General features: G+C 42.2%; 2 protein-coding genes across 4 annotated transcripts in view; one reads left to right on the top strand and one right to left on the bottom strand.

The window, feature by feature from the left end:
• The window catches only part of TFB1M (transcription factor B1, mitochondrial), a 391,094-nt gene that overhangs the window by 255,598 nt on the left and 107,607 nt on the right, over positions 1–27,889 (top strand). The window lies entirely within an intron of this gene.
• Positions 25–27,802, bottom strand: CLDN20 (claudin 20). 2 transcript variants are annotated; one of them, XM_069234643.1, is made up of 4 exons: positions 27,438–27,802; positions 6,066–6,215; positions 2,831–2,916; positions 25–1,018 (listed from the first exon to the last, which is right to left on the bottom strand). In XM_069234643.1, exon 4 carries the CDS (start codon positions 924–926, stop codon positions 261–263), a length of 666 nt encoding a protein of 221 aa, XP_069090744.1. In that variant the 5' UTR covers positions 927–1,018; positions 2,831–2,916; positions 6,066–6,215; positions 27,438–27,802; the 3' UTR covers positions 25–260. The 2 variants fall into 2 exon arrangements, with proteins under 2 accessions (XP_069090744.1, XP_069090745.1); XM_069234644.1 differs by lacking the exon at positions 2,831–2,916.

Below are 27,889 nucleotides of genomic sequence, written 5' to 3'. Positions count from 1 at the left end.
CTCTCTCTAGTCTTACACGTAGCATGTTTATTGAAAAATAAGCAGGACAGCATATAGCAGTTTCGTTGGTTCTCTGTAGATTTATCTTTAGATACAAATGCAAGGGCGAAAAATATATCTTCACAACATTAAGGTAAATCTTTTGCATTCATGTTTTTGAAATAAAAAAGTGTTATATCAATATATATTTTAATATTTAGCAATTCTAAAGTAAGCAAAGCCACAGCATACAGATCTTCAGCTTGTTCGGGTCCCTGTGTTTACACATAGTCCTGCAGGTTGTAACCTGCATTGCCATTTTCTGGGGGTTGCATGGGTGGTTGAAGTTGTTTCTTAGAGGGGCATCGCCAGTCTTCTTGATGTTTCCTCATGCACGATGTGCAAAAAATCAGGCCTGCAACAAGTAGAAGCCCTGCTGAAACAAATCCCATGTACACCGCTCCACCTGGTTCATTCTTATTGCTCTCTGGGACCATTGGGTCCAAAAAACTGGAAATTATCTCCCTTGTGTACCATGATGTTGGTATCAAGCCGAAGATCCCCGCCAGGACAAAGCAGATGCCCCCAGCAAAGGCAGTTAGACTTTTTGTCTCCCGGTCTCCTCCCAGTCTAGTACACTTCATGCCAGCAGCTGAGATGAAGATTCCAAAAGCTGCTAGGACGCAGGAGAGCACCATGGTGGTCCGCGCTACCTGGATGTAAACAGGGAGGGAAAGGAGGGAGTACTTCACAGTGCAGCTGAACATCCCTGTGCTAAACCACGTGCAGTCCATCCAGAGTCCTTGCATCTGAGTGATGGCGGTGATAATGCTTGCACCCGTGTCTGCGTTGACCTTCCAGTTGGGCATCAAGGTGGCAGCGATGGCTCCAAAGGCGCCGAGCAAGGCAAGCAGGAAGGCGAAGATCTGCAGCCCCGCCGAGGCCATGGGAATTATCTGTGGTCACCGTCTGCCTGCCCACTCCTCTCTGATGGAAACGCAGGCACCTGCGGTCGCTGATAGCTTTCAAGACAAGAGGTCTGTGAGGAGCAGAACGAGAGCGGTGGGGAGGGGGTGGGAAAGAGAGGGCGAAAAAAAGGAGTCAGAAAACGACGATGAACAGATTGAGTCAAAAATCAGAGCGTCCAAACGCACCCCTTGAATTAATGCAAGTCGCGAACAACAGCTGAGCATCTAGCGCGCCGGGCTTTTTTTCTTCAATTTTGCATTCACAAGTGATTTCCCCAAGCCAATATTTATAGAGATGGGATATATGTAGAAATCCTCCACCTACCCAGCCCTCCAACGCACACACCTCCCATATATTTAATTGCCACGCTATTATGATAGAAATGATCAAGTGCATTAAGCGGGTGACAGCTTGCGGCGCGCGTGCTCTTTCGGTATTACGTGGGTTTTGTTTCGGAGCAGGGCTGCCTTGAGAGCTGAGGTGGCGCTGGGGGGAACGCAGCCGCTGACATGAAAGAAGACTAGCCGGACTCCACTTAGGGGGTTGGCGTTTGTTCAGAAACAAATCGATAACCTCTGTGCCTGGCGTTGCAGCCTAAGACATTAGCAGGTAGTGCACGCTCAACACAACCAGTGTGCGTGCTGTGGAAGAGGAGGCGGTCCAACCCGTGGAGATGCATGCCTTGTGCTCTGAATTTCTGCAGCACTGGGTAATTTTTTTGAAGGTTGACAGATTTTGGAAGCCCTCAAAATGTAATTATACCTCTATTTCTACTCTATGTTTGTCAGTTAAGGTACTGACATTGCCATTTACTGTCAGTTCAGGTACCTTCAATAGTGCCTCAGTTGGATGGGGGAAGGAGACATATTTGACGCCTACACCCCACCTCCCTCTGTACCAATCATACAATTGGTAAAGGAAAAATACATTTTTTTCACAGAGCAGCATTATGGAGATTCACCCAAGTTGTGAACCACATTGGTTTAACAAAAGTTTCTTGTTCAACCTTTAAGGCAGCAGCCTAACCATATATTGACTTTCTACTGTTAATTTATAAGAGTATACTTCTTGAATTCAACTCATCCATGCATTCAGATTTGTTTTTTATTTCACTCAAAAAGCAGCAAGTCTTCGGATTCTTCTGGAATCATTTCTGTCATCTGATAACCCTCAAACCACTAAATGAGGCTACTGGGAAGTAAGGCTATAACTAAGGTGTGCTAGGCCAACCCCTGTGCATGTAACACCAGAGCGATGTATAGGCCACTGATAAGTGGGCCTCTACATGCATTGAAATGTTAGCCTCTAAGTTGCTCAACACGCTTAGCACAGCATGATACCTTGCAGGGTGCACTTGTAGTTGAAAAGATTCATGTGCCCCTTCGAGTTTCTATTTCACTGGCATCTGCTGCTTCCTTGGGAAATATATGCCTTATTCCTTCCAGTATGAATTTTAAATAAATTAGAGGTTGGGTGAAAGCTGTTTGATATATTGCAGGAGTTGAATGTTGATTGCCTCCTGTGATTACTTTACACCACAAAGTTCTCAAAACTAGCCGAAAGTATGGAAATACGTTTCAAAATGTCAGTTGTGAGCTACAGGCAAGCCGTTAAATTATTAAATGACATCCTGCCCTGATATTTACCCTCAAGGTGGCAAAGGCAGTCCAGAAAGCCTCAGTGAAGCACTAGTTATCTAGGCCTTGGGCTGTGACTGAGAACTCATATGTGCAGTTGAGTTGTCTGTCTCGTGCCCATTGTCTACATCCTAAGATTTCCCTGCTCCCCCTCCCGCCCTGTATTGTATGATGGTGGGTGTCCTGTGGCAGTCATTTGTGTTGATTAGGTGCCCCAGAGGACTGAGCAGGGAAAATGCCAATACCTTAAAGAGTAAATGCAATTAATGTAGGCGCTCTCCAGTCATCAGTTGCAGCATGCAGTCGTCATCAGACCTTTAAACGTGTAAGCCTGAAAACATTTCTCAGTTATTAAAAATGTAATGAGACATAAACATTTCAACTACAGAAAAAGAAAAAAAACTTGGCTGGACAAAGAGCTACAACCAGCATCATCAAGGTAGCCAACTCATGGAGAGACAAAAGTCCAAGATGGCAGTTGTGTTGCAGCTCTTACTTTATAAGCTCTTTTGATGGCCTTTGACACAATCTGACATCATCAACTGGTGCAAACACTCCGAGATGTGGACTGCAGATACCTGGCTCTGGATTTGTTAAATCTTTCCTCCTGAATAGAACTCAAAAAGTGCTTTTGTCCCCGGTTGTTTCCTTCACTTGTGCTATTAAGCAGCGTGTCCAGCAAGGGACATTTCCTTCCCCTTTGTGATTTAACATTTGTACATACCCTTTCGCATATGTTCTGCATATTCTGGGAGCATGCTGTTATATGTACGCAGATGTTAAGCAGCTCATGCTCAGTCTGGTTAATACAAGGAGGCAGACGTGAGCCAGATAGCTCAACTCACGTCCGGCCTGGCAGTGGTGAGATGAAGGATGTTAGCTGTCTTTCTGAATCTCAGTCCGTCAGAGACGAGATTCTATTGACCTGCTCCACATCTCACCCCTAGACCTCTGTCATCTGGCCAATGAGTATGCTTGTCTGCCCAACCCCTCTGAAAATAGTGCTCAGCCAAAGCTTATTTCTTGATCATACATTATCCCCGATCTACAGGAGGCCTCACCCTCTTACAATCTGATGGCTTTACATGGAATTCTGCCCTTTATTGACTCTCGTCAGCATGGCAGTGTGGTCAGTGCCTTTTGACTGTGTTAGAAAATAGCTAGAGTATTGGTATTCACTTGGGTGCAGCAGAGAAAACCTTAGACTGCTTCTAGTTGGTCCAGAATGCATATGCAAGGCTCCTTTCAAGTCTCACATCACATTTCAGCCGCATTGGACTCTGTGCACTAGCTTTCCGTTCAGGACAATGCCCATTTTATAGTGCTGGCCCCCGTCCACTGAGCCAGGTTCGTAAAGACACCAGATTATATGGCTGCAGGGTTTAACAGGATATATACTTAGTTGACAGCAAAGATCAGCAATATTGGTCATTGTGCAGATCTCAGCAGTTTGTAAAGTCTGACCGGGACACAGCACTTGTTCAGTAAAAGCATCAAAGCTTTGGAATTCATTACCTCTTCTCACTGAATCTTCACTTCTGAAATTCAGGAAATTACACAAAACCCTGCTTTTTCTTTTGGAACCGAAACGTTCTGATCATAATTCCTTATGTTTCTACAAAAGTAACGTAATTTACATTATTGCTAGGTTTTAATCATAAGGTATACCCCTAGTAAAGTTTATAGACTAGCTTAGTTATAAAAGCAGTTAATGTAACAATTTGGTAAGATTCAGTACAAGATTTTGCAGAGCATCTCATATATCGCTGCTGTGACATAAATGCTCTTTGTGACATTTATCACCCGAGGCTAACCTTTTTGATATTATGGCAGGTTAACAAAAATCGTATAACAAATGTAATGAATTGTAAATAATACTTTTACGTTGCTTGTAATGTAATGTAATTGTAAATAATACTTTTACGTTGCTTGGAATGTAATGCATTTTTAAAGTATTTATAGATTTAGTGATAAACCAGTAACCCAAAAAATTGACTTGGTTATGTTCAGGGCTGGATGGAGGTTGAAATTCTTAGCATATCCTGCTGATTGTTATCAATATATTTTATTTGGAAATCTTACTCTACCTTCAGGGGAAGGTGAAGGGGTTGTGGGATACCTTTTATTACTTTACTTGTATTAAATAGTATGAATAGTGTAACACGGATTTTAAAAGTTTTTTTGCCATGTCGACATAATATGAAATGAAACATGAAACGTTTGGAACTTCCCTACGGCCCTTCCTCATTACTTATTTTTTTATTATACTTTATTCAAACTCAACATAGCAAGTACAATCATACAGAAATGGTACTAGCATCATGCGATGGTAAGGTTGCATAGATACACTCCAAGAAGGGCGAGTGGGCATTGTACCTCATTGGTGGTCTTATTTACAAGACAATTCAAGAACACAGTTTCATACACGAACAGATTAGCATAGCTGGGCATACTGATGACAGAAATAAAAAAACATGTGAAAAGAAGAGAAATGCTGATAATTAGAGAGGCGTAATTATGAAGTTAAATACAACAGGGTATAGATCGAAACCAATGATCGGCAATGTCTGGGTGGAGCAGCTACTCGGTTGCTTCCTCTGCAGGGTCCTCAGGACTGTCCATGTCACAGTGGAGAAGACCATCTAGGTCCCCAAAGGACCCTGGGCCTAGAAGTGGAAGGCTGCCCCAACATGTAGGTTTCTATGCCATAATCTCTGCGGTTGGCTAACAAGAAGGCATTGCCGTCCACCCTATGGGATACCTTTCACAAACCCAATAATGTCGCGCATAGATCTGATTTCACACATCATAATTTCATTTTTCCAAATACCCGAACAACATCCTGCCATTATTTATGAGTAGGGGGCATCCCCACACCAGCTGAAGTAACCCACTGTTATCACGTCCTCAACTGAAGCATCGATGGGGGCTCCATCATTAGTTGTGTTGACTGTGTTGGTTCAGAACTGTGAGGTTTCCATATATGGGTGTTTTAAAAATAAAAACAAAACAAAGGGCCTGATTTAGATATGGGTGGATGATTTACTCCGTCACAACTGGGAGAGATATACCGTCCACCGAAATCTAAATCCCATTATATCCTATGTGATTTAGATTTCAGCAGACAAGACATCTGTCACTGATGTGACAGAGTAACTGATCTGCCATTATCTAAATCAATCCCAAAGTCTTTCGGAAGGGTTCATGTGTAAGTACATGCGGGGTAAGTGGAGAAACTGAAAACATTTTTTATAAATTTTTTGCTTTTAAAGGGAAATTGCAGATTTCCCTGGCGTTTTTGTGAAACAGAGTTCTAATGTTGTTAAAGACAAATAAGGCCAATATTATACAGTATCTTTCCAATCATTTATTTTACTAGCACCTACACTGCATTTCCCACACCTCTGTTTTGTCTGTCAGGATGCAACAAGACAGAAGAAATAAACAAAGTACAGTAAGAAGGAACAGTCCATAACTCACATCCTCTTTTCTTGATGACTGAAGTCCAAAGTCCATAGAAGAACCGAAACAATGTAAAAAGCAGCAAAAAGCGAAAAAGGAATCAAATAACTTCTTCTTTTCTTTGATAAACCTCCACAATGAACGTCTTCTCGTTAGTTGCAATTGGCACTAGGAATAATCACAAGAAATGTGTTATTAACTATTGCAAGGATGGGCATACATACTGACAGCAGGTTAATATTATCCTCCTTTGTGTCTCATACAATCATCACTCTCCTTTACCAACTGGCTGGGGGAAGCTGTAATTTTATTACAGGACTTGACGCTCATATTATGCAATTTTAAAACTATACACAACTTTATTGCTGCATGCTGAATTGGTTTACAGTGAAAGGTTTTGAGTGTTGAAATCCTAAACCACTCTGTTGACTTACAGATGCCCTACAGGGCTTTCAAGCCGTAGCAACCTGCAAACAGAATGAGCCCCAAAGTACCCTGTGTCGAACCCCTTAAATGCCATGTCCCTCTTAACCCATATACTTAAGGTAGTTGCCGTTACTGGAGTAAATGGCTTACACAATGAGATTAATTATATTAATAATTACGCAGATTGTCTCAGGTTCATACTTACCTGCACATAATGCTTAAGGTATCATATCACACACTATTTAGGATGCCAAGGAAATGATGGAATCTTTATAGAGATGGAAGCTTTCTTGGTATTTCCTTGTAATGGTAAATGGAGCCCATATCTGGGAATAGTGCGCTGCAGAAATGTCTAGAGATCCGACATCCAATACTGTTTTAAAGGACCCCATGCATAGTGCGATAACTAACTTGGCGGACAGTAATTAAAAAGAAAGTTTGTTATTGTACTTCTGCAATTAAAAGAACTATAAAACCAAAGTAACTTCCCACAAAATAAAGTATCTGGGTTTAGGAGGATTTGCATATCTAATTCTCTTTAGTAATCTAAAAACTAAAGAACGTTTTCCACCTGGTTTCCTATCAACCTTCTGATGTTGTGCTGATATTTCTGACATGTACCCATTGATAGTCCATTGCTTGTCCCCAGCCGCCAAGGAGGATGAGAAATTCAACACATCTCTGGAATCTCATGAAATGTCATCCAGCCTTCCCTCCATACACCAGCCACCTCATTGGCCCTACCTGTGTCCATGAGGCTCTGAAATAGCCAGAGCAGACTCAGATAAACCTGACATGTCTGTAAACAACCAGATAGGTTCCGTGCCACTGGACTCAGATTGCCAGTTGTGGGAAGACTGGCAGATGAATTGAACAGTCTGTTAGAAAGGAGGGTACAAAGTCTGTGACATCGAAGTGGTGATGTCAGGACCATTTTTGCCAGCTGTCTGTGAATCTGTGCCACACATCTCCATATCAAGCTTCTTATGACAAAAGACTGAGAAGCAATAGTGATTTCTACCAGACCATTCCTGAATAAAAGCATCCACCACTAAAGCTTCCATAGTTGGTCTCTAGCTGAAATACCTCTGTAACTGATTCTTAAACCGGGAAGCAAACAGGTCTATGTCAAATGGACCTTGTTCAGGGTCTTGAAAACCTGACCATCCAGATGCCATTTGCTGTTGTCATACAGCTTTCTTGAGTACAGATCTGCAACTGTGATGCATGGTCCCAGAAGATACTCTGCCATCAGTGATATCTGCTGGTGGAGACTTCTACCAGGGGCTTTCATCTTGTTCCCCTCCATTGTGTTTATGTACCTGACTGTGGTCAGATTGTCCATGCTTAAGAGAAGTGCTCATCTGATCCTGATATTTACCAAGCTTTGGACCACAAAGGTGTGTGCAAGAAACACTGAACAGTTTATGTGCACTGTTAACTCACTCTTAGACCCTATTTCTCCATTGACATGCCCGTCACCCCAGCCCCAGAGACTTGCATCTTATTCTAATTGTAGATCTGGGGGTTGTAGGAAAAATTTAAATTACTTGCCCCTGCCAGGCATCTATGTGGCTCAACCACCAGTTTGTCTTCCTTTGCCCCTAGATCTAAAGGAACCATCTCTGAATATTATAGACCTGTTTGTAAATGCTTATCTTTTAAAACTGGATAACCCTGTAGTAAGAGGGTCCCAGAAAGATCACTTGAATGGAAGATGAAATAAGGCCAACATGTCTCACCATACACCGGAGAGAAATTTGCTGTTGGGCCAACATCATCCTGAACTCCTTCTTGATTACCTTCAGTTTTGAGTGTTAAAGTAAAATAATCTCCCTGTCTGAATATACTAAAATACCAGAAATTCCATTCTTTTTGAGATTCGATTTTCTTAGATTTGTGATTAAACCCAATGTGTGAATCACTTTAATGGCTGTCTATACTTATGTCAGCAAAAGATTCCGTTCCAGGCTTAGAAATGTATTGTCCAGTTATACCACCATCTTCAGTCTCTGGGATCCGATGGCTGCCGCTAATGTTTTTAACAGCTTAGTGAAACATCAGGGAGTAGTGGAGAAAATAAATGGTAGGGACTTGACCAATTATGCCTACCCCAGCCAGTGGAACAGCAAATACTTCCTGTGACTATGAAAATTGGCACTGATGGATAAGCATCCTGCTAATCTAGTTGCATTGTCTAATACCAGGGAGGATAATATCTCTTAGACTGATAGCAGTCTCCATTTTAAAATATCGATAAAGAAGAAACAGGTTGAGATTCTTTTTAGCTTTATTACTGGCAAAACCTTCTGTTCTACTTTTAAATTAATCTTATATTGCTGTGTGGGTGTACCAAGCAAGGCTTGATGGACCCCTTATGGAGAAAATCTTAGACCTTTGCAAAAATGTGTCGTCCCCCCCCCCAACCAAGAGAGCTAGATTGAAGTAGGAAGCCTGGTCTGTACTGGTATGGCATACAATTTCATGTGGACCACCAGGAATGTTTGTAGAACCCTAGAGGGGAATTCTTGCATTGAACTCCGCCTTCGTTCATGTTCTCTATTGAAGCATCCTCCTCTCCTTTGTTGGAAGAACATTGGCTGGATGTATCTGTACTGTTGGCAGTTGAAGTAGGGTCTTAAGTAGGTAGTACAGCCAGAGAAACAACCCCTGTATCCACCAGCAATGGGAGAGACACAATCAGACACCCGCCTCAGTGAGGAGTGAGCTTCATCTAGTGAAGAAAAAGCTTGCACACAATGGTCAATCTACTTAATAAAGTTGTCTCCTAATATAGATCCTTGGTTACTCTGTTCACTCTCAGAACCAGCAAGTTCCCCTAATTTTGGATCTATCATCAGTAAGAATCTTTTACTCTTTTCGTATAGCAGGCCTGCATTCGTATTTCCCAAAAAGATCTTTGGTTCACCTGGAAACTAACTCTGGGTCCAGAGGGTAACCTGTGTTCTTTGCCTGCTCAACCAGGCATAATGTTCTTGTGAATGGACCCAGTGTGTCCAATATGTTGTATTGCCATGATGATGAGGCTCTATACACATTCCTTATGGGATCGATACCACCTCTTCTCAAAAGGTGATAATTTTAGAGTCCAAGGGCATAGATCTTTCTCTTATTTTGGACATAGTGGCTCTGTGACTGGGATTCCTAATTTTGGACTTAATGTAGTCATCCACAAAAGATAGAGGAAAACACTCAGCGGAATTCAGTCAGTGTACCAAACTCAGGTCAAACATGGAATTGCTTTCTATATCCAAAATTCCAGTCTGCAGCTTGTTAGCCAATTTTAATCTTTTAGGGTTATTGGGGACATCGTTATCCACATATAGTGCATCATTAGCATATAGTTTTCCTATGTGACCCAGCACTCATATAAACTACATAACATAATGAAAGTCCAATACAATTCAATTCAAATTATGGACGGCACAGACTCCCAAGATTTCTTTCTTGATAAAACACATTATGTTATTCCTTTATCTTTCAATAAAACATCTATGGATTTTCATCCTGGTTTTTGATGACGATAAAGGCTGGTCTTCAAGACTCTTGCACTACAAATATTTTGTTCTTTCTAATTCATCCACTAGAGTGGTAAGATGCGGTCTTTCATGCCTCTGCCTCCTTTTTGACTTATTGATTACCATATAAGTAATCTGAGTACTAATAATTCAAATCGTCATATGGCCTTCTTGGTTGGATCCTCAAATGCATCCATATTTGGATTCTGCCAAAGGGACTTTAAGTCCTTTTCATATTTCAAAATTCATCTGCCACCATGCACATCATGCACACACCCATGAGGATTTTCATTAATTAACATTATGCTTATTTCTCATTAACTGTTTGCCCCTTGTAGGCACACACAAGGTACTTTTTATTGCTGTCACGACTGAATTACCCATATGGGTAGCCACGTTTTTAAAAGAGGAAGAGACCATTTTGTGTATTGAGTTGTCCACAGAATTGTGAAAAACATCACAGAGGTTTCTCTTCAATGCCTTAGATTTCTGTATTTTCTTATCAGCAAGGTTACAAACTCCATTCTTATCCATAATGGCACTGTTTTCACAAATAGGGAATTGAAGATCCACAAATCGGAATTTCACATAAGTAACAGTTATTTATAAACAACGTGCACAATTGTTTAAATTTGAACAAGTAGGACTTTTTTACATTTTGCTTTTACTCGTAGTTCAATCATTTCACTCGAAACGAGGGCTGACATGGGTTGAAAGACACACTTCTATGTAATAATATTATAGGCCATAAATCATTGCATGCAGGGTAATAATTATTTAAATAAACAGGCACATTCCGCTTGTTTGAACATAACCTGCATAACTGCAAATACAGTCTAAACAAAATTACAATAGACAAAGGCACTATGCGTGCTAAATTCTTGCAAAAACGGTACATAGGTCTATCATGTATTTAACTCAGACCGCAACAAAAGAGGATGTAGATTATGGATTGCCTCTGTTTATCATGTTTGGTGTATTTCGTCTGTATTGTTAATTCCTGCCCATGGAAGCAGGATTGTGGAAAATGTAGTGTGTACTTTAAAGGTGCTACCCAAATAAACAGCAGAAAAGAGACAGCATAATATGAGCCTCCCATCTTTTAATAACATTAAGATAAGTGTCACTGATCCGTGCATTTTGAGGTGCATAAAGTGCAAGTACAAATTGTAACATGATGATTGACTCTTACCTTGCAACTTAAAAACGCTATATTTAAAAACTGTGCTCTTATTTTTGCAATAACCTTGCACACAAGTAATTAGAAAACAGTTTTACCTCATTCACTAATCGACTGAACCACTTTACAGATGCTGGTACTATATGCCACCTCCCAAAGTCTTGAATATGCCTTATTTGATAATCTGGATATTGCAGAATACCAGACTACGATTGAGGAAAGGTTGCAGAATTTGAGCAGCACACCATTTTGATAAAGTACCCCCGAGCATCCCAGAATGTCTTCTGCTCTCAGCTGAACAAGAGAATTTTGCACGTTTTTAATCCAAAATGCAAATGCCTTATATTGGTTGTCATGAGCTATTCCTTGATTTCTTTTATTTGATGGTGATAACTGAAATATGCATATTCTTAGTTTGGTAGTCAAGCATCTGTGTTGTACCTATGCACAGTTGTGATCCATTAAATGAAATTTAATTGGGATTTAACAGGAGCCACTTTTATTGTGCGGGAGAATTGGATTTCAGATAATACAGAAAACATCCAAGACCAACATTTTTAGCAGGTAAAGCTCTGTTATTTTTTAGACAGCACGCTCGCATTTGCTTTTAAAAATATTCATACTTTAAAATTTTCTGGATATTATACAATTTCATTATTTAAAATATCATAGAATTTTTTTAACACGCAGATCTCCCAGAGGCCCCGTTGCCCGTGTTCAGAGACACCTGGGCCCTCAAGGATTTCTATTTTCTGGCATGTTCATTGCTCGCTCCCCGGCGGCCATTTTCTAACCAATTCATTGTTCCAACTAGAACCGCCAACTTTGTGTGCGGTGTAGTTGTGGTTACTTGCTTCCTGGGCCCAAGAGAGCCAATGAAGCGGACGCGCAGTGGGCTCAGCGCTGGAACACTGGCCCAACCCCTATCCCCCTCTAGCCCATTTTCCTCCAATTTGTGATTCTTGTCAATTGATTCCTCAGGCTATATTCCCTGCGAATGTAAGACTGGAGGAAGAACAGACCATCAGACTATTGCTGCTTAATGGTTGTTCCTTACCTGCACACAAACTTTATATTAATTAATTGTTAAATGAATATACCCCAGAGGTTCTGTTTTTGACAGAAACTTGGCTCTCTGAGGACTCCGCTCCTGATATAATTATCTCCCATCCCTGAAACTACTCCTTACAACACCTAGATAGACCCAGAGAAGAGGAGGAGGGATTGGAATAATTTATAAAAATACTATTTATTGTCATATCCATCCCTTTTGTATTCCAGACTGCAAGTCTGGCCTTCTTTTTGACAATTGATGCCATCTTAACCTTCTCTGGCATCTTAATTTACCGTCCTCCGGGGCCCCATCGTAAGTTTTTGCAGGCTTTGCCTGACTGGGTGGCAGAGTTTGCTTGTAAATATTCAAACTGATTTTAATATTCAGGTAGGTGATCCTCACAACACGTCTGCTAAAGCCCTAGTCACAGATTTAGCAGCCTTGGACTTAACACAAATGATATCTGGCCCCACCCATCATCATGGTCATACAATCAACCTAGCTTTTAGTAATCTCACTAATTTATTAGCCAAGGCTCCTCTTCCTTTGGTTTGGTTGGACCGCTTCTTAATTGTAATTACACTCCTCACCCAACCTCCTGTAAACCATCATCCTTGTGCTAAGTTAATGGTAGTCAGTGGTCAAAGCTGAAACACGGCACCGAAACAGCCTTGTTGGCTGTCACTGAAGACACTAGAAAACGCGTGGATGCTGGTGGATATGCAGCAATCATTTTACTGGATCTAAGTGCCTCCTTTGACACTGTAGATCATAAAGTTCTTCTTCGCAGAGCCTCTCAAATAAGAATCGAAGGTTACCTGCCTCAAATGGCTTTCCTCATATTTGAGCCAAATAACTTTTCAAGTTCTGGATCAACCCTATTATTCTGACATTTTCCCACTGACTTGTGGGGTCCCACAGGGTACTTCATTAAGCCCCGCTCTCTTCAATATTTATATGGCCCCTCTGGCAAAGATCGTCGAACCCCATGGATTGTCTCTTGTGTCCTATGCCGATGACACTTAACTGTTTTTTTTCCTTTTCTACTGGGACCAGACTCTCTCTTCATGCCTGTCTGATGTTGCTAGATTGATGGTGGACAGCAGACTCAAGTTAAATGAGGAATAAACGGAGGTTATGCTGGTAGGACATTTTTCTTGTCTGAAGCCCCCTCCCTCAGTCTCAGTTGGACTAAGTGACCTTCCCCTGCCCAAAGATAATATAAAGAGTCTAGGTTTTTGGCTGGACTCTCACCTCACAATGGAATGCCACTAGAAGAAATTGGTGGCTACTTGTTTTTACTTACTGAAGACCTGTAGGAAAATGTTCACAGTTCTTCCCTTTGCAGCCAAAAGGCTCATTGTCCAAGCTCTGATACTGTCTCACCTGGACTACGGAATTTCTTTTCTTCAACTCTCCTTCCTATGTGCTAAAGAGACTACAGGTGGTGCAGAGTGCTGCTGCCCACCTTTTTAATTCACCTTAGTGATGGGGGATGGTTTCTCACTGTGTCGACGAAGCCAGCACGACAATGCACCATACACTGATATATCTTCACTATGTTACCTCATATCTCGGCCGATAAGCATTAGGAGATAATTCATTAATTCCATTGTTGATACCTAGTAAGCAGGCTCAAATTGCTTCTGCATTTGTTGTAAAGACCTCCTTGACATCCAAAACTAGTTGTGTATTTTCCTCTTATATTTAATCACCTAATCAGAGCCTGTAGATGCCATGAGTCAGTGTGGGCAGATATTAAAAGCTAGCATGGAAAAAGTGATCTCGAAAAGACCCCACAGATGATGTGTTCCACACAGAACCAACATTTGTTTATTCTGATTGGCTGCACTCCATTGATTAAAAGAAATGCCACTAACATCACATCTTCTAATTACACATTCACAGTAAAAGTGAAGAATTTTCTCAGCAAGTAAAGTAGTTCATAACATATTTTGGGAATACTTTGTTAATCGCCTAATGCAGCCCACTAAAAATGCCATTTCCTATGCAGGAGCTAAATATGTTCAACTGGACTTCAACATGCATACATCCAAAGAATATTTACACAGTTGCATGAATCAAATTATTGGCGAATCGGTATTTAATAATAACAGTAAGCACAATTTCCAGTTTTAGCTTACTGGGTTTTATTTAAAGTTTGGCAGATGGGATACACCGGGACAAATGTGCAGACGTCCCATCCATTATAGCCTATGGCACTTATAATACTGAGGACGAGATATCCGCAATGATTTGTATTTCGGACGCAAACTCTAATAAGAATGAGTCAATTTTTCTCTAGTGAAAACCAAAAAGCAAATGTTCCTATCAGGGGCAGCCAGCAATTTTAGGAGGGAGTGGGGCTGGTGGGAAGCACACTCACACTCCTTCATTCACACTTGCATGCACATCCATTCACAACACTCATCAACATTCAAACATACATACATGCACGCACCAATCATTCATTTAATGCACACACTTACCTTCAGCTCGGAGTCCCAGGAGGGTTGGGACTGCTGCCTTCCCTCTCTGGCTTACCCTAGGTCAGCTAAAGAGGGAAGGCAGCAGTCCCAACTTCATCACAGAGTAGGATGGGGTCAGTGAGACTTCTGACCCCATCCCACTCTGTGACGATTGACACTTGCCTTGGGCGCTTCAAGGCTTAAACCTGTAGCCCCAAGGTCGGAGTCAATGGGTGACACTTACCCTCGTCACCGAGGGGGAGGGCCTCGAGGCACCTTCACTGAGCCGACGAGGGCACACCTATAGGAGCTGTAACCTCTTCAGCCCAGCCAAGTTCAGCTCAGGCAGCCAGGAGTCTGCACAAATTGCGCATGTCATGCTCCTGGCTGCCTGAGCTGAACATGAAGACTGTCAGGCTGACCTTTGCTCACCCAGACAGGCACTCTTCATGAGGGCAAAAGGTGGGGGGGAGGAGCTGGAGTGGCCCCTCCGCTCTAAAGGACGGGCCACACCTGGTTCCCATAGAGGAGGTGAAATAAAACTACGGAACTTTAACGTGAGAAAGAAACAACAAAAAACTAAGCATCACGCTGATCTTAAATAGGTAATTTGTCAGTTACACTTAGCAACAGAAGAATAAAATGATACTGTAAAATACCATCCAGACTGCATCTTAAAGGATCAAGCAGCTCCCTTTCCTGCTAAGGTACTGCAAAACCTCTGCTCTCCTACAGATTTTAATTCTCTTAAAATGGCCTTTTTGTGCTAACCGAGTGCACAAACTAGTACTTAATCGTCTTTCCGTGCTTCACTGCCGATTACTAAAATAAAAAATCCATTAGCTAAATAGTCAGTTTCAAGCAAAGATAGCTTGAATGTAAGATGTGTTTGTCATCTTCAGATTCATCAATCACTGGCAAAGCCAATGGGTCTCACCTGTGAGAGCGTTTGGCTTTAGCAACGATTTTTAACCGTGCAGCACAGCAGCGTGCAGGCTGTGCATCATGGCTGAAAATAATGTTAAACAAGTTTTATGACCAGGCCGTTATTTTGTAGGTGCCTAGAAAATGAGGCAAGCATTGTGTTTTCTTTTTATTTACTAATCAGACATATATTAGTAAATAAAAAGTTGCACAAAATGTGCTGTTTTCTTTAGTGCCATTGCATTTTTTTTACATAGTGCTTACGTACTTTAACAAAAAACGAGGGGTGGGTTAGGGTGGGGAGCGGGCGGGAAACAAGCAACACAGAGAGATGGTGGGTGGGAGAGAAAGGTGGGTGGGAAGAAAGTGATAAGCAAAAGGAACAATGGGGAAGCAAACAGACAATGGAGGTTGGGCGATGGAGAAGCATAGGGACAATGGAGGGGTGCCGATGGGAAAGCACACGTACAGCGATCAGAGGGTAGGTGCGGATGGGGAAGCACATAAAGAAGGGTGGGTGGGTGGGTGGACAGGGGTGGGGAAGCACACAGACAACAGTTGGTCGGCAAAGAAAGCACATAAACAACAAAGGGTGGCAGGTGAGTATGGGGACCCAAATAAACAACAGTAGTTGGGAGGATGGCGATGGGGAAGCACATAAACAACAGAGGTGGGTAAGCAAGACTGACAGTGTAAGGAGGGCGGTGGGAGGAAGTGAGAACAGTAACTGGGAGAGGAAAGGCAAGAGCCTGGGGCAAGTGAGGGGCATGTGGAGGGGCAGGTGGGTGAGAGGAGAAACACAAAGATGAGAAAGAGGAACATAGATTATACAAGAGAGACCACTGGAAAATATGTACTCTTGTAGAATGCATAAAAAGAAGAAAATAAAGCAGTGGACGGACACAAGTAATGCATCCATGCTCCAGGGGAGAGTCAAACAGCAAAAGAGGAATAAAAGCCCACAGAATAAAAGCCCACATTAGGGACCAATAAGAAGCAAGAAAATTGAGTTACAATAAAGCCAACCAATGTTAATCAAGGGGTGAGCTCTAAGCCCACTATAAGCTAACAATATGTCTAAGCATCAGACATGTGCTGTCGTAGGCGAGAGCTAAAACTGGATCTTCATTTCACAGATGCATTCAAAACAAATTCAACAGATGCAAGCATTAAATATACAGGGGATACATGAAGTTGTGAAAAAACATACTTTTTCCCTCCATAGGGGAGTTATTTTATAGGTTTGATGGCCTATTTACCAAATGAATCAACAAAGCCCAAGGTCAAACAATACACACCTGTCCCAGCCTAACATGAAATTGCTCCTGGGGTCAATTAACTGCAGACCTCAAAATGTGTTAGCTAACCTATGTACCATGTAGGCCTCCTCTCCATGCACCTCTGTTTATAAGCTTCAATACTGATGCTGCTTCTTTATGGCAAAATGTTATTATTATTTTTATTATTATTATTATCATTATATATTTGTAGAGCGTATGGCTACCCGGAGGCCTCCCAGTGCTGATGCAGGACCATTAAACAGCTAAAGCTGATAAACTATAAGGAAAAGAGAAAGGTCTTGAGTTTTTTACGAAACTGAAGTTCTGAGTTTTTTAATCAGTGGTAAAGAATTCCATATGTGACCCGCCTTGAAGGCAAAAGACCTGCCTCCCCATCTTGCTTTATTAAACCGAAGTGTATTGATCAAGGAAGCGGAGGAGGATCTAAGTGATCTCTGGGGGATGTAGAGAGTTATAATATGCCTAAGAAAGGCCAGACCCCTATTGTGGAGTACACAATGCCATAGCAGACGGCTTTAAAATTAATGCGCTGTTCAATGGGGAGCCAGTGAAGAGAACCCAGTGCAGATTAAGTCGAGTGGTGTCTTTGGGTGAATAACCGACCATTGTTTTGATCAAAAATTGTTTCTGACTTCTACTTGACTAATGCTAAGAGTTTGACACCCTGTTTACCACTAGTCAGGCGTCTACAGAATGATACAGGCGACATTTTCTCTTCTTTTATTATCCAATTTAATATGGTAGACACCACTTAGATTGGTAAATAAAAAGGGAATTCTAAGTGGCCCCTAAGCTTTTCTTGTAGGGAACGGCTCATCAACAAATGTCAGCTGTCTGATCCTCGAAAAAAATTATGTTTAAAAAAAGTTAAATGCATCTCAGCGGTTTGAGAGGCAGGTGGGATAAGCGGGAGGCATAGGAAAGTGGTCAAGAGTATAAAATTTAAATAAAGTGGATGAAGAAGGAATAAAGGAGGGGGAAGAATCGCATGGGAAAATAACACAAGAGAACAGCACATGAGGGAGAGAGCTAGAAAACACATATACACTCATGGAATCCTTAACAAAAAAGTAATTCTCTAAAAGTGAATGACGGAAGTATTCAGGTGAGCCAATCAAAAGGATGATAAAGAGGCTTTGCTGCAGTTGTGTGATAAACACAAGAGGAAGTAAAGCCATTGAGTACAAATCAAGCAAATTAAAGTTGCAATAAAGCGAGCCACTGATTGGAAGACGTGGGCAGGCTCTAAGCCCACTGTAAGTTCTTGAGATAGCCTACAAAAAGTCTTTCATAACCAGACAGCTTAAAACTGTCTGGTAGAAGAGACCTAAAGAAGGTGGAAGCTTTGCAGGAATAAAACAGCTTTGTTTTGCAACTCGAGAAACAGTATTTCAATGGTCCAACTCTCTCATCCAGTGAAATACCCTTTTATTCCAAATGTGGGCTATTAAATGAGGTATGGACCAGTTTACCTCAAAAGAGTTTCTTAAGACTACAGAAGAAAGATTGATAGACCCACCATAGATCCAGTATATATGTTCAAAACTTGCACTGTCACCAGGTTGTGTTTTAAAATTGATACGCTGAATCAAGACAGTAAATCCAGAAGATATTTATAAATGCACACTTGGAGGACAACAGCAAACACATGTTTTGCCCCCTAGAATTGTCTACCGGGGACTTTCTCAAGGCTATCAAGTATCACATGGGTGTGTCCATGTATTTAATTTTCCAAGAGGACATATTAAATTACCAGAATATACATCTGTCAAGGGACAAAGTGTTATGCTGAAGACAAAAGTTCGTCCTGGGTTAAAGTTCTAACTGCGGCTTGGCATTTTAGTCCAGTGCCATATCAATGCAAAATTTGTTCTTCCCCCCTTATCAAATAGTTGTCAAACCTTGCTGTCAAAATATATAAATATTATTAACCCTTTGAATCCCCCAAGTAATGCATACAGTGTGTACATCTTACAGTTATGAACAGATTTACATTTATTTTATCTGACCAAAACTCTGCCTTCATGCCATGTTAGGTGTTATTCCAGTTGGTAGATTTTTCTGTGACAGGGAGAAAGTATACTCAACATGGCGAAATGTTTCTTTTACATCACCCCATATTTCCAAATTTCATGGAATTTGATATAAAGAAACAAAGTTGAAGCTGTCCAATAACGAAAAGTTTTTGTGTAGATTTGGCAAATGTACCCGAGGTTATTGGATACTTAAAAAAAAAAGTCTACAAAGAGAAACTTAACTAAAGCTGCAGAGTCACAATTACTGACTTTATTGTAGCCTATTTTTGTAGTTATTACTTCACAATATATTGTATTCACTGGTGGTAAATATCTGCTTATTTGATTGCTACTAGACCATCAATATACTTACACATTCATTTTCATTACTTCATGCCTGCGCAGTAGTTCTTCTTGCTCACTGTTTGATGATGTCCTTGGTAAAATGGTCAATTGTCCAGAGTTTGGGGCAGCCCCTAACCCCTAGCTAACGAGTCCTTCACCCTCATTTTATCTGGCCTGGTTTGGGATTGCCTCTTCCCTAAAGGTAGAATGGTAGGGCTTATTAATAATATAGCGCCATTGGTTTGACTCAGCCCTCGCCTTTTGAGGGCTTAAGAGAGTTCATCTGACCTCAAACATTTGTCCCACAAACCTACAACACCTGCTGAGATATTGCATATTACGGGAATTTAAAGGAGACAAATCCCTCCTCCCCCGATGAACACTGATAGGTCTGCGCCTAGACCGTTGCCTTGTTTATCAGCTGCTTCAGATTCAAGCTTGCAATCAGAAATGGAAAACAGTGCAGCTGGTCCTCATAATTAGTGTGTGTTCTCTACACTTAATTACAGACACAGTGAAACAAGTGTAAATAGAATGAGCCACTCAGCAAAATATAATGTCTTGTGTTCACTTTCTCATTTCTGTTTCTGTGTCTCTTAATTTTGAATAACCTCAGGTTTGCGCAGTGATCACACGCAGGCACCCTGGAGATGCCTTTCTTTTCAAGACAAACAGAACGCTTCTCCCATCCTAACTGCAATCACTGCATGCTCAGAAATGGCAGCCATCTTGGCTGATTTTGAATATTTCCAGCCACACCATGATGTGTCCACAAGAGATTCGCATGGCATTTAGCATCTACCTCTGGACAAAAAAATGAGGCGGCGTTATTTCCCCCAAAAAAAATAGCGTGGCAGTGAAAACTGCACACAATGACCATGCTGGAGTAGATGTCGATTCACCAAACTGACAATGACAGATGAAGTGATACATGTACCTCTTGACCGTAGCGACACCACAGGAAGTTACATCAATTTAGCTTCAGCCTCTGTTCCCAGGAAGGGATGCCACACAAGCCTTGATGGCAGTGACAATTATAATAACTGACATTACCAAAGCCTAGCACACGCCGAACAGAAAAAAGATATTGATGAATCACACACGGATGCACAAAAAAGAGATTTAGAAAAACAGGCAGGAGTGTATCCACCTGAATTAATTGATATCAGCTTGGTATTTAATGTGCAATATGTTAGTGAATGGATTGTATCCTTATCAATGTTAATACGATTTGATTTGTTGTAATTTTTAAAGAACTAGTGCATGTGTGAAGCAAAGGTGAAGGTTTTGTTCAAACACATCTTTTTTATTGCATTTATTACAAGGCAACAATTGTAACAAACATTGGCAATGCCAAGAGGTCTGGCTTTAACCCTTTTGCTGTCAGGCCTTTTCCCCCTCAGGTGCCAGGCCTTTTTTTGGCTATTTAGAGCAGTTCGCGTTTAGGCCCTCATAACATGTTGTCCACATAAATTACCCACGCCAAATTTGCCTCCTTTTTTTCCAATGTTCTAGGGATACTAGAGGTACCCAGAGTTTGTGGGTTCTCCTGAAGGAGACCAAGAAATTAGCCAAAATGCAGCAAAAACTTCGTTTTTTAAAATAAAAATGGGGAAAAAAGGGATGCAGAAGAAGGCCTGTGGTTTTTACCCTCAACAAAGGGTTTGCGGTGCTAAAATCACCAGCTTCCCAGCTTTGAGGAACAGGCAGACTTGAATCAGAAAACCCAATTTTTCAACACAATTTTGCATTTTACTGAGATATACCCCATTTTTACTATTTTTTTGTGCTTTCAGCCTCCTTCCAGTTAGTGACAGAAATGAGTGTGAAACCAATGCTGGATCCCAGAAAGCTAAACATTTCTGACTTCAGCAAGGGGTAATTTGTGTAGATCCTACAAGGTTTTCCTACAGAAAATAACAGCTGAAATTAAAAAAATATTGAAATTGAGGTGAAAAAAAGCAGCCATTTTTCTCAACGTTTAATCTGTAACTTTTTCCTGCAATGTCAGATTTTTTAAAGCAATATACCATTATGTCTGCTGGACTCTTCTGGTTACGGGGATATATAGGTCTTGTAGGTTCATCAAGAACCCTAGGTACCCAGAGCCAATAAATGAACTGCACCTTGCAGTGGGTTTTCATTCTATACAGTGTATACAGCAATTAATTTGCTGAAATATAAAGAGTGAAAAATAGGTATCAATAAAACCTTTCTATTTCCAAAATGGGCACAAGATAAGGTGTTTTGAAACAGTGGTTATTTTCACATCTATGAATTCTGGGGGGGCCATACTAGCCTGTGAATTACAGGGTATTTCTCAAATAGACTTCTTATTTACACACTGTCTTACATTTGGAAGGAAGAAATGTAGAAAAAGACGAGGGGCAATAACACTTGTTTTGTATTCTGTGTTCCCCTAAGTCTCCCGATAAAAATGGTACCTCACTTGCGTGGGTAGGCCTAATGCTCACAACAGGAAACGAAACATGGACATATCACATTTTTACAGTGAAATCTGACGTCTTTTTTGCAAAGTGCCTAGCTGTAGATTTTGGCCTCTAGCTCAGCCGTCACCTAGGGAAACCTACCAAACCTGCGCATTTTTGAAAACTAGACACCTAGGGGAATCCAGGATGTGACTTGTGGGGCTCTCACCAGGTTCTGTTACCCAGAATCCTTTTCAAACCTCAACATTTGGCCAAAAAACACTTTTTCCTCATATTTCGGTGAAAGCAAGTTCTGGAATCTGAGAGGAAACACAAATTCCCTTCCACCCAGCGCGCCCCCAAGTCTCCCGATAAAAATGGTACCTCACTTGTGTGGGTAGGCCTAGTACCTGTGAAAGGAAATGCCCCAAAACACTGTGTGGACACATCAAAATGATCAAATACTAAACTACCTGTTTTTGCGGAGGAGACCCGGTTTGGTCCTGGGCTCTGCAGCCATATAGGGAAACCTACCAAACCCAAACATTTCTGAAAACTAGACACCCGAGGGAATCCATGGAGTTGTAACTTGCATTGATCCCCCAATGTTTTCTTACCCAGGATCCTCAGCAAACCTCAAATTTAGCTAAAAAATCAAATTTTTCCCAAATTTCTGTGTGGGATCACCACACTGGGACAAATTTCCTACCATCCAACATTCCCATCAGTCTCCCCGTAAAAATGATACCTCACTTGTGTAGGTGTGCCAAGTGCCTGTGACACGGAAGAGCCAAAAACATGTCGAAATTGACTGGGGAACCAAAGTGGTTCCAAAAGGGCAGTTTGAAAAAACACATTTTTAGCCTGATAAGTGGGGCACAATTTTTATTGGTATAGATGAGACAATGCTGGGTGGTAGGATTTTTGTGGATTCCTACAGATTCTGGAAGGTTCCATCACAAAAATGTGGAAAAAATGTATGATTTCCGACTAAGTTGGAGGTTTGCAGGGTATTGTGAGTAAGAAAATGGTGTGGGGTGCATGTGAACCACATCACCCTGGACTCACCCAGATGTTTCGTTTTCAGATGTGTCTAGGTCTTTTGGATTTTTCTACATGGCAGCGTCCCAAAGTCCAAAAAGTGCAGCCCTCACCATTCCAAGTGGGACGGTTTTGAGAGTTAGCCAAGCTCTCATGGCCCAGATGTAAAACCAAAACCCAAAATAATCATATGTCCTCTTGCTTGTCATGGAATAAGATGTTTAAGTGTGCGGGGGAGAGCTGAAAGACTGTTACCCCCTTCAGTTCGGGTGGGGGCATTACCATGCCCATACTGGTTGGTAGCCACCACCACACTATTTTTTTATTCCCTGGCATCTAGTAGACTTTCTGCCCCCCGTGGGGTGTGGATTGGGGGTAATTGCCCCATCTGCCCACTGATGGGCAGAACAACTTTGGCCTCGTTTATTTGGGGTGGGGATATGGCCATACCCCCACCCTCTTATCTTGAAAAAAGAAATCTTCCCTGGTCTCTGGTGGGCTTTCTGGCCAACAGTAATGTGCCCCCATGGGGAGCGAACCTTGCGAGGGGCTGGCCACCAAATAAAACACACACACCAATCCCTGGTGCATAGGTGGTCTGCCCCCCCCCCCCCAAAAGAAATGGGCCGATCTGCCCCCAAGAGGAGCAGAAAATGTCCTAAAATAAATGTGCCCTCCCCCTCCCCCTCCCCCGGGGAGCGACCCTTGCCTAAGGGGTCGCTCTCCTTGCGTGAAATTGGCGCCCCAAAAAATCCCATGGTGCCTAGTGGTTTCTTCCCCTCCCCCCCCCTGGCAGTTTTATTTTAAGCCATTTCTAGTCGCCTTGGGGGCAGATTGACCTATTTTTATTACGCCAATCATCCCCCAAGGGGGGTAGAAACCACTAGGCACCAGGATTTTTTTTCTTGCGCCAATGTCACACAAGGGGAGCGACCCCTTAGGCAAAAGCTGCTCCCCTTGGGAGGCAAATTTATTTTAGGCCATTTCTGCCCCCCTTGGGGGCAGATCTGCCTATTTCTATTAGGCCCTGGGGGGACAGAAACCACTTAGGCACCAGGGATTGGTGTGTGTGTGTGTTTTGTTTGGGGAGGCAGGCCCTTGGGCAAGGGTCGCTCCCCATGGGGACACATTATTGTTGGCCATATCTGCCCCCTTGGGGGCAGGGGAGCCTAATTTAGGAAGGCCCATCTGCCCCCAATGGGGCAGAAAGCCCACCAGAGTCCAGGGAAGATTTTTTTTTTTTTCAAAAAAAGAGGGTGAGGGTATGGCCATGCCTCCACCCCAAATAAATGGGACCAAAGTTGTTCTGCCCACTGGTGCGCAGATAGGGCAGTTACCCCCGATCCACTCCCTGGAGAGGGCAGAAAGCCTACTACATGCCAGGGAATTAAAAAAAAAAGTTGGGTGGTGGCTACCAACCAGTGTGGGCATGGTTATGCCCCCACCACAACTGAAGGGGATAACAGTCTTTCAGCTCTCCCCAGCACACAAAAACATCTTATCCCACGGCAAGCAAGAGAACATTTGATTATTTGGGGTTTTAGTTTTACATTTGGACAGTGAGAGCTTGTCTAACTCTCAAAATCGTCCCACTTGGTATGGTGAGGACTGCACTTTTTGGACTTTGGGACGCTGCCATGTAGAAAAATCCACAAGACCTAGACACATCTGAAAACCAAACATCTGGGTGAGTCCAGGGTGGTGTGCTTCACGTGCACCCCACACCATTTTGTGACGCACAATGCCCTACAAACATCCAACTATGCTGGAAATCACACATTTTCCCCACATTTTTGTGATGGATCCTTCTGGAATCTGCAGGAATCCACAAAATTCCTACCGCCCAGCATTGTCGCCTCTATACCGATAAAAATTATGCCCCACTTCTCAGCCTAAAAATGTTTTTATTCAAACTGCCCTTTTGGACCCACTTTGGTTCCGCCTCAATTGCGACATGTTTTTGGCTCTTCCCTGTCACAGGCACTTGGCCCACCTACACAAGTGAGGTATAATTTTTCCCGGGAGACAGAGGGGATCGTTGGGTGGTAAGAACTGTGTCCCAGTGTGGTGATCCCACACAGAAATGTGGGGAAAATGTGATTTTTTTTCTAGCTAAATTTGAGGTTTGCTGAGGATTCTGGGTTAGAAAACATTAGAGGATCCATGCAAGTCACACCTCCCTGGACCCTCGGGTGTCTAATATTTGGGTTTGGTAGGTTTCCCTATATGGCTGCTGAGCCCAGGACCAAAAATGCACAGGTTTGGTAGGTTTTCCTAGGTGCCGGCTGAGCTAGAGGCCAAAAACCACAGCTAGGCAGTTTGTAAAAAACAGCTCTGTATTCTTTGGGTAAAATGTGATGTGTCCACGTTGTGCTTTAGGGCATTTTCTGTTGCGGACACTAGGTCTACCCACAGAAGCGAGGTACCATTTTAATCAGGAGACTTGAGGGAACGCTGGGTGGTAAAAACAGAACCTGGTAAGAGCCCATCAAGTCGCCTCATCTTGGATTCCCCTAGGTCTCTAGTTTTCAAAAATGCACAGGTTTGGTAGGTTTCCCTAGGTGCCGGCTGAGCTAGAGGCCAAAATCCACAGCTAGGCAGTTTGCAAAAAACAGCTCTGTTTTCTTTGGTGAAATGTGATCTGTTCACGTTGTGTTTTGGGGCATTTTCTGTTGCGGGCACTAGGTCTACCCACAGAAGTGAGGTACCATTTTAATCGGGAGACTTGAGGGAAAGCTGAGTCGAAGGAAATTTGTGGCTCCTCTCAGGTTCCAGAACTTTCTGTCACTGAAATTTGAGGAAAAAGTGTTTTTGGGCCAAATTTTGAGGTTTGCAAAATAATCTGGGTAACAAAACCTGGGGGGAGACCCACAAGTCACCCCATCCTGGATTCCCCTAGGTGTCTAGTTTTCAAAAATGCACAGGTTTGCTAGGTTTTCCTAGATGCCGGCTGAGCTAGAGGCCAAAATCCACAGCTAGGCACTTTGCAAAAAACAAGTCAGATTTCAATGTAAAAATGTGATGTATCCATGTTGCATTTCCTGGTGCAGACACTAGGCCTACTCACACAAGTGAGGTACCATTTTTATCAGGAGTTTTGGGGGAAGATAGAATAGAAGAACAAGTGTTAGTGCCCCTTGTATTTCTCTATACATTATTTCCTTCCAAATGTAAGGCAGTGTGTAAAAAAAACGTCTGTTTGAGAAATGCACTGTAATTCACACGCTGATATGGGGACCCCGGAATTCAGAGATGTGCAAATAACCACTGCTTCTCAACACCTTATCTTGTGCCCACTTTGGAAATACAAATGTTTCCTTGATACATATTTGTTACCCTTTATATTTCAGCAAATTAATTGTTGTATACCCGGTATAGAATGAAAACCCATTGCAAGGTGCTGCTCATTTATTGGCTCTGGGTGCCTAGGGTACTTGATGAACCTACAAACCCTATATATCCCTACAACCAGAAGAATACAGCAGCAATAACGGTATATTGCTTTCAAAAATCTGACATCGCAGGAAAAAGTTACAGAGTAAAAGGTGGAGAAAATGGCTGTTTTTTTTCACCTCAATTTCAATATTCTTTTTATTTGAGCTGTTATTTTCTGTAGGAAAACTTTGTAGGATCTACATAAATGACCCGTTGCTGAATTCAGAATTTTGTCTACCTTTCAGAAATGTTTAGCTTTCCGGGATCCAGCATTGGTTTCACACCCATTTCTGTCACTAACTGGAAGGAGGCTAAAAGCACAAAATATAGTAAAAATGGGGTATGTCCCAATAAAATGCGAAAATTGCGTTGAAAAATTTGGTTTTATGATTCTGTTTCTGAAAGCCAGGAAGATTATGATTTTAGCGCCGCAAACCGTTTGTTAATGCCATTTCAGGGGAAAAAAACACAAGCCTTCTTTTGCAGCCCTTTTTTCCCATTGTTTTTTTAAACGACATTTTCGCTGTATTTTGGCTATCTTCTTGGTCTCCTCCAGGGTAACCCTCAAACTCTGGGTACCTCTAGAATCCCTAGAATGTTGGGGGAAAAAGGACGCAAATTTGGTGTGTGTAGCTTATGTGGACAAAACGTTATGTGGGCCTAAGCGCGAACTGCCCCAAATAGCCACCTGAGGGGAAAAAGGCCTGGCAGCGAATCCAAGCACGTTGGACAACCCAGCCTTTCCCAAGCAAGGTGCATTGCATGAGACCAACAGACATTAACTTCTATAATGCTGCCTTTTTAATATCTCGTCTACTATTTTTTCGCTGAAATGTTTTGTTGCTGTATGTTAAGAAATATAGAAATGTATTCAGACATCCAGTATTCCAACAAGAGGTGCGGAAAAGTTTACCGTGATAAATCCAACCATGAAGGAGACCACAAACTAATTGAATGCCTTTTTTAAATTGTATTTGCCTATGAAACATGAAGACACATATTTTACTATTTCTAGCTCAATGTTTTTTTCGCTGTAAATAAACATTCAAAACAGACATGTATGCTGACATCGAGTATTCCACAGACGGCTTTTTTCAAGGAGTGTTACGAAGTGGATAGTTAAAGCAGGGCCGCGCGTTTGTGTGCTGAACAATGTGTTGCATGTGCAGGTCTGAGAAAGCATTGTTAAACAGGCAGATCTGTATATAATAGTTCAAATAGATCCACATGTACCTTTCATCGACTTTCGGAATCCTGCCCTCTTCCCTGGGTCTGTCTCATGCAAGTCGCCCCTCCATCATGCCGAGTTCGGAGTGGAGGCGCCGAGGCTGCCAGAGCAGCGTACCTGGTCGGCGCCGTGCATCGCAGGTGAGGCCTGGACAAGTTCTCCACAGGTAGGTGCGTAGCAACTGAGGAGGGGCGCGCGGAGCTGCGTGGGGGAAGAGCTGCTGATGACGCTCACAAATGACAGGTTGCGCGTCTGGTTGGAACATTTGGGGCTGCGTTATGCGCTGGCGCCTCGCGATTTGCTGGCATCAGAGCTGTAGATTAAACTTAAAAACATTACAGTTATGCGCCGAGAGGCTTTATGCGTAGGAGGTAACAGAATTTGAGCTCCCAGTGTTTGTTTCAGGACATGTTGTGGGGGATTACTAGCAGACTAATAGCACTTTAGAGCATAAAAT

Source organism: Pleurodeles waltl, chromosome 5 (genome assembly GCF_031143425.1).
Source record: "Pleurodeles waltl isolate 20211129_DDA chromosome 5, aPleWal1.hap1.20221129, whole genome shotgun sequence".
Classification (NCBI taxonomy): Eukaryota; Metazoa; Chordata; class Amphibia; order Caudata; family Salamandridae; genus Pleurodeles; species Pleurodeles waltl.
Note: the sequence above shows the minus strand (reverse complement) of the source record. Positions and strands in the feature narration are given on the sequence as shown.

Bases quoted from the DNA above. Each gene is read 5' to 3' on its own strand.
- CLDN20 (XM_069234643.1), bottom strand. From the start codon at position 926: ATGGCCTCGGCGGGGCTGCAGATCTTCGCCTTCCTGCTTGCCTTGCTC.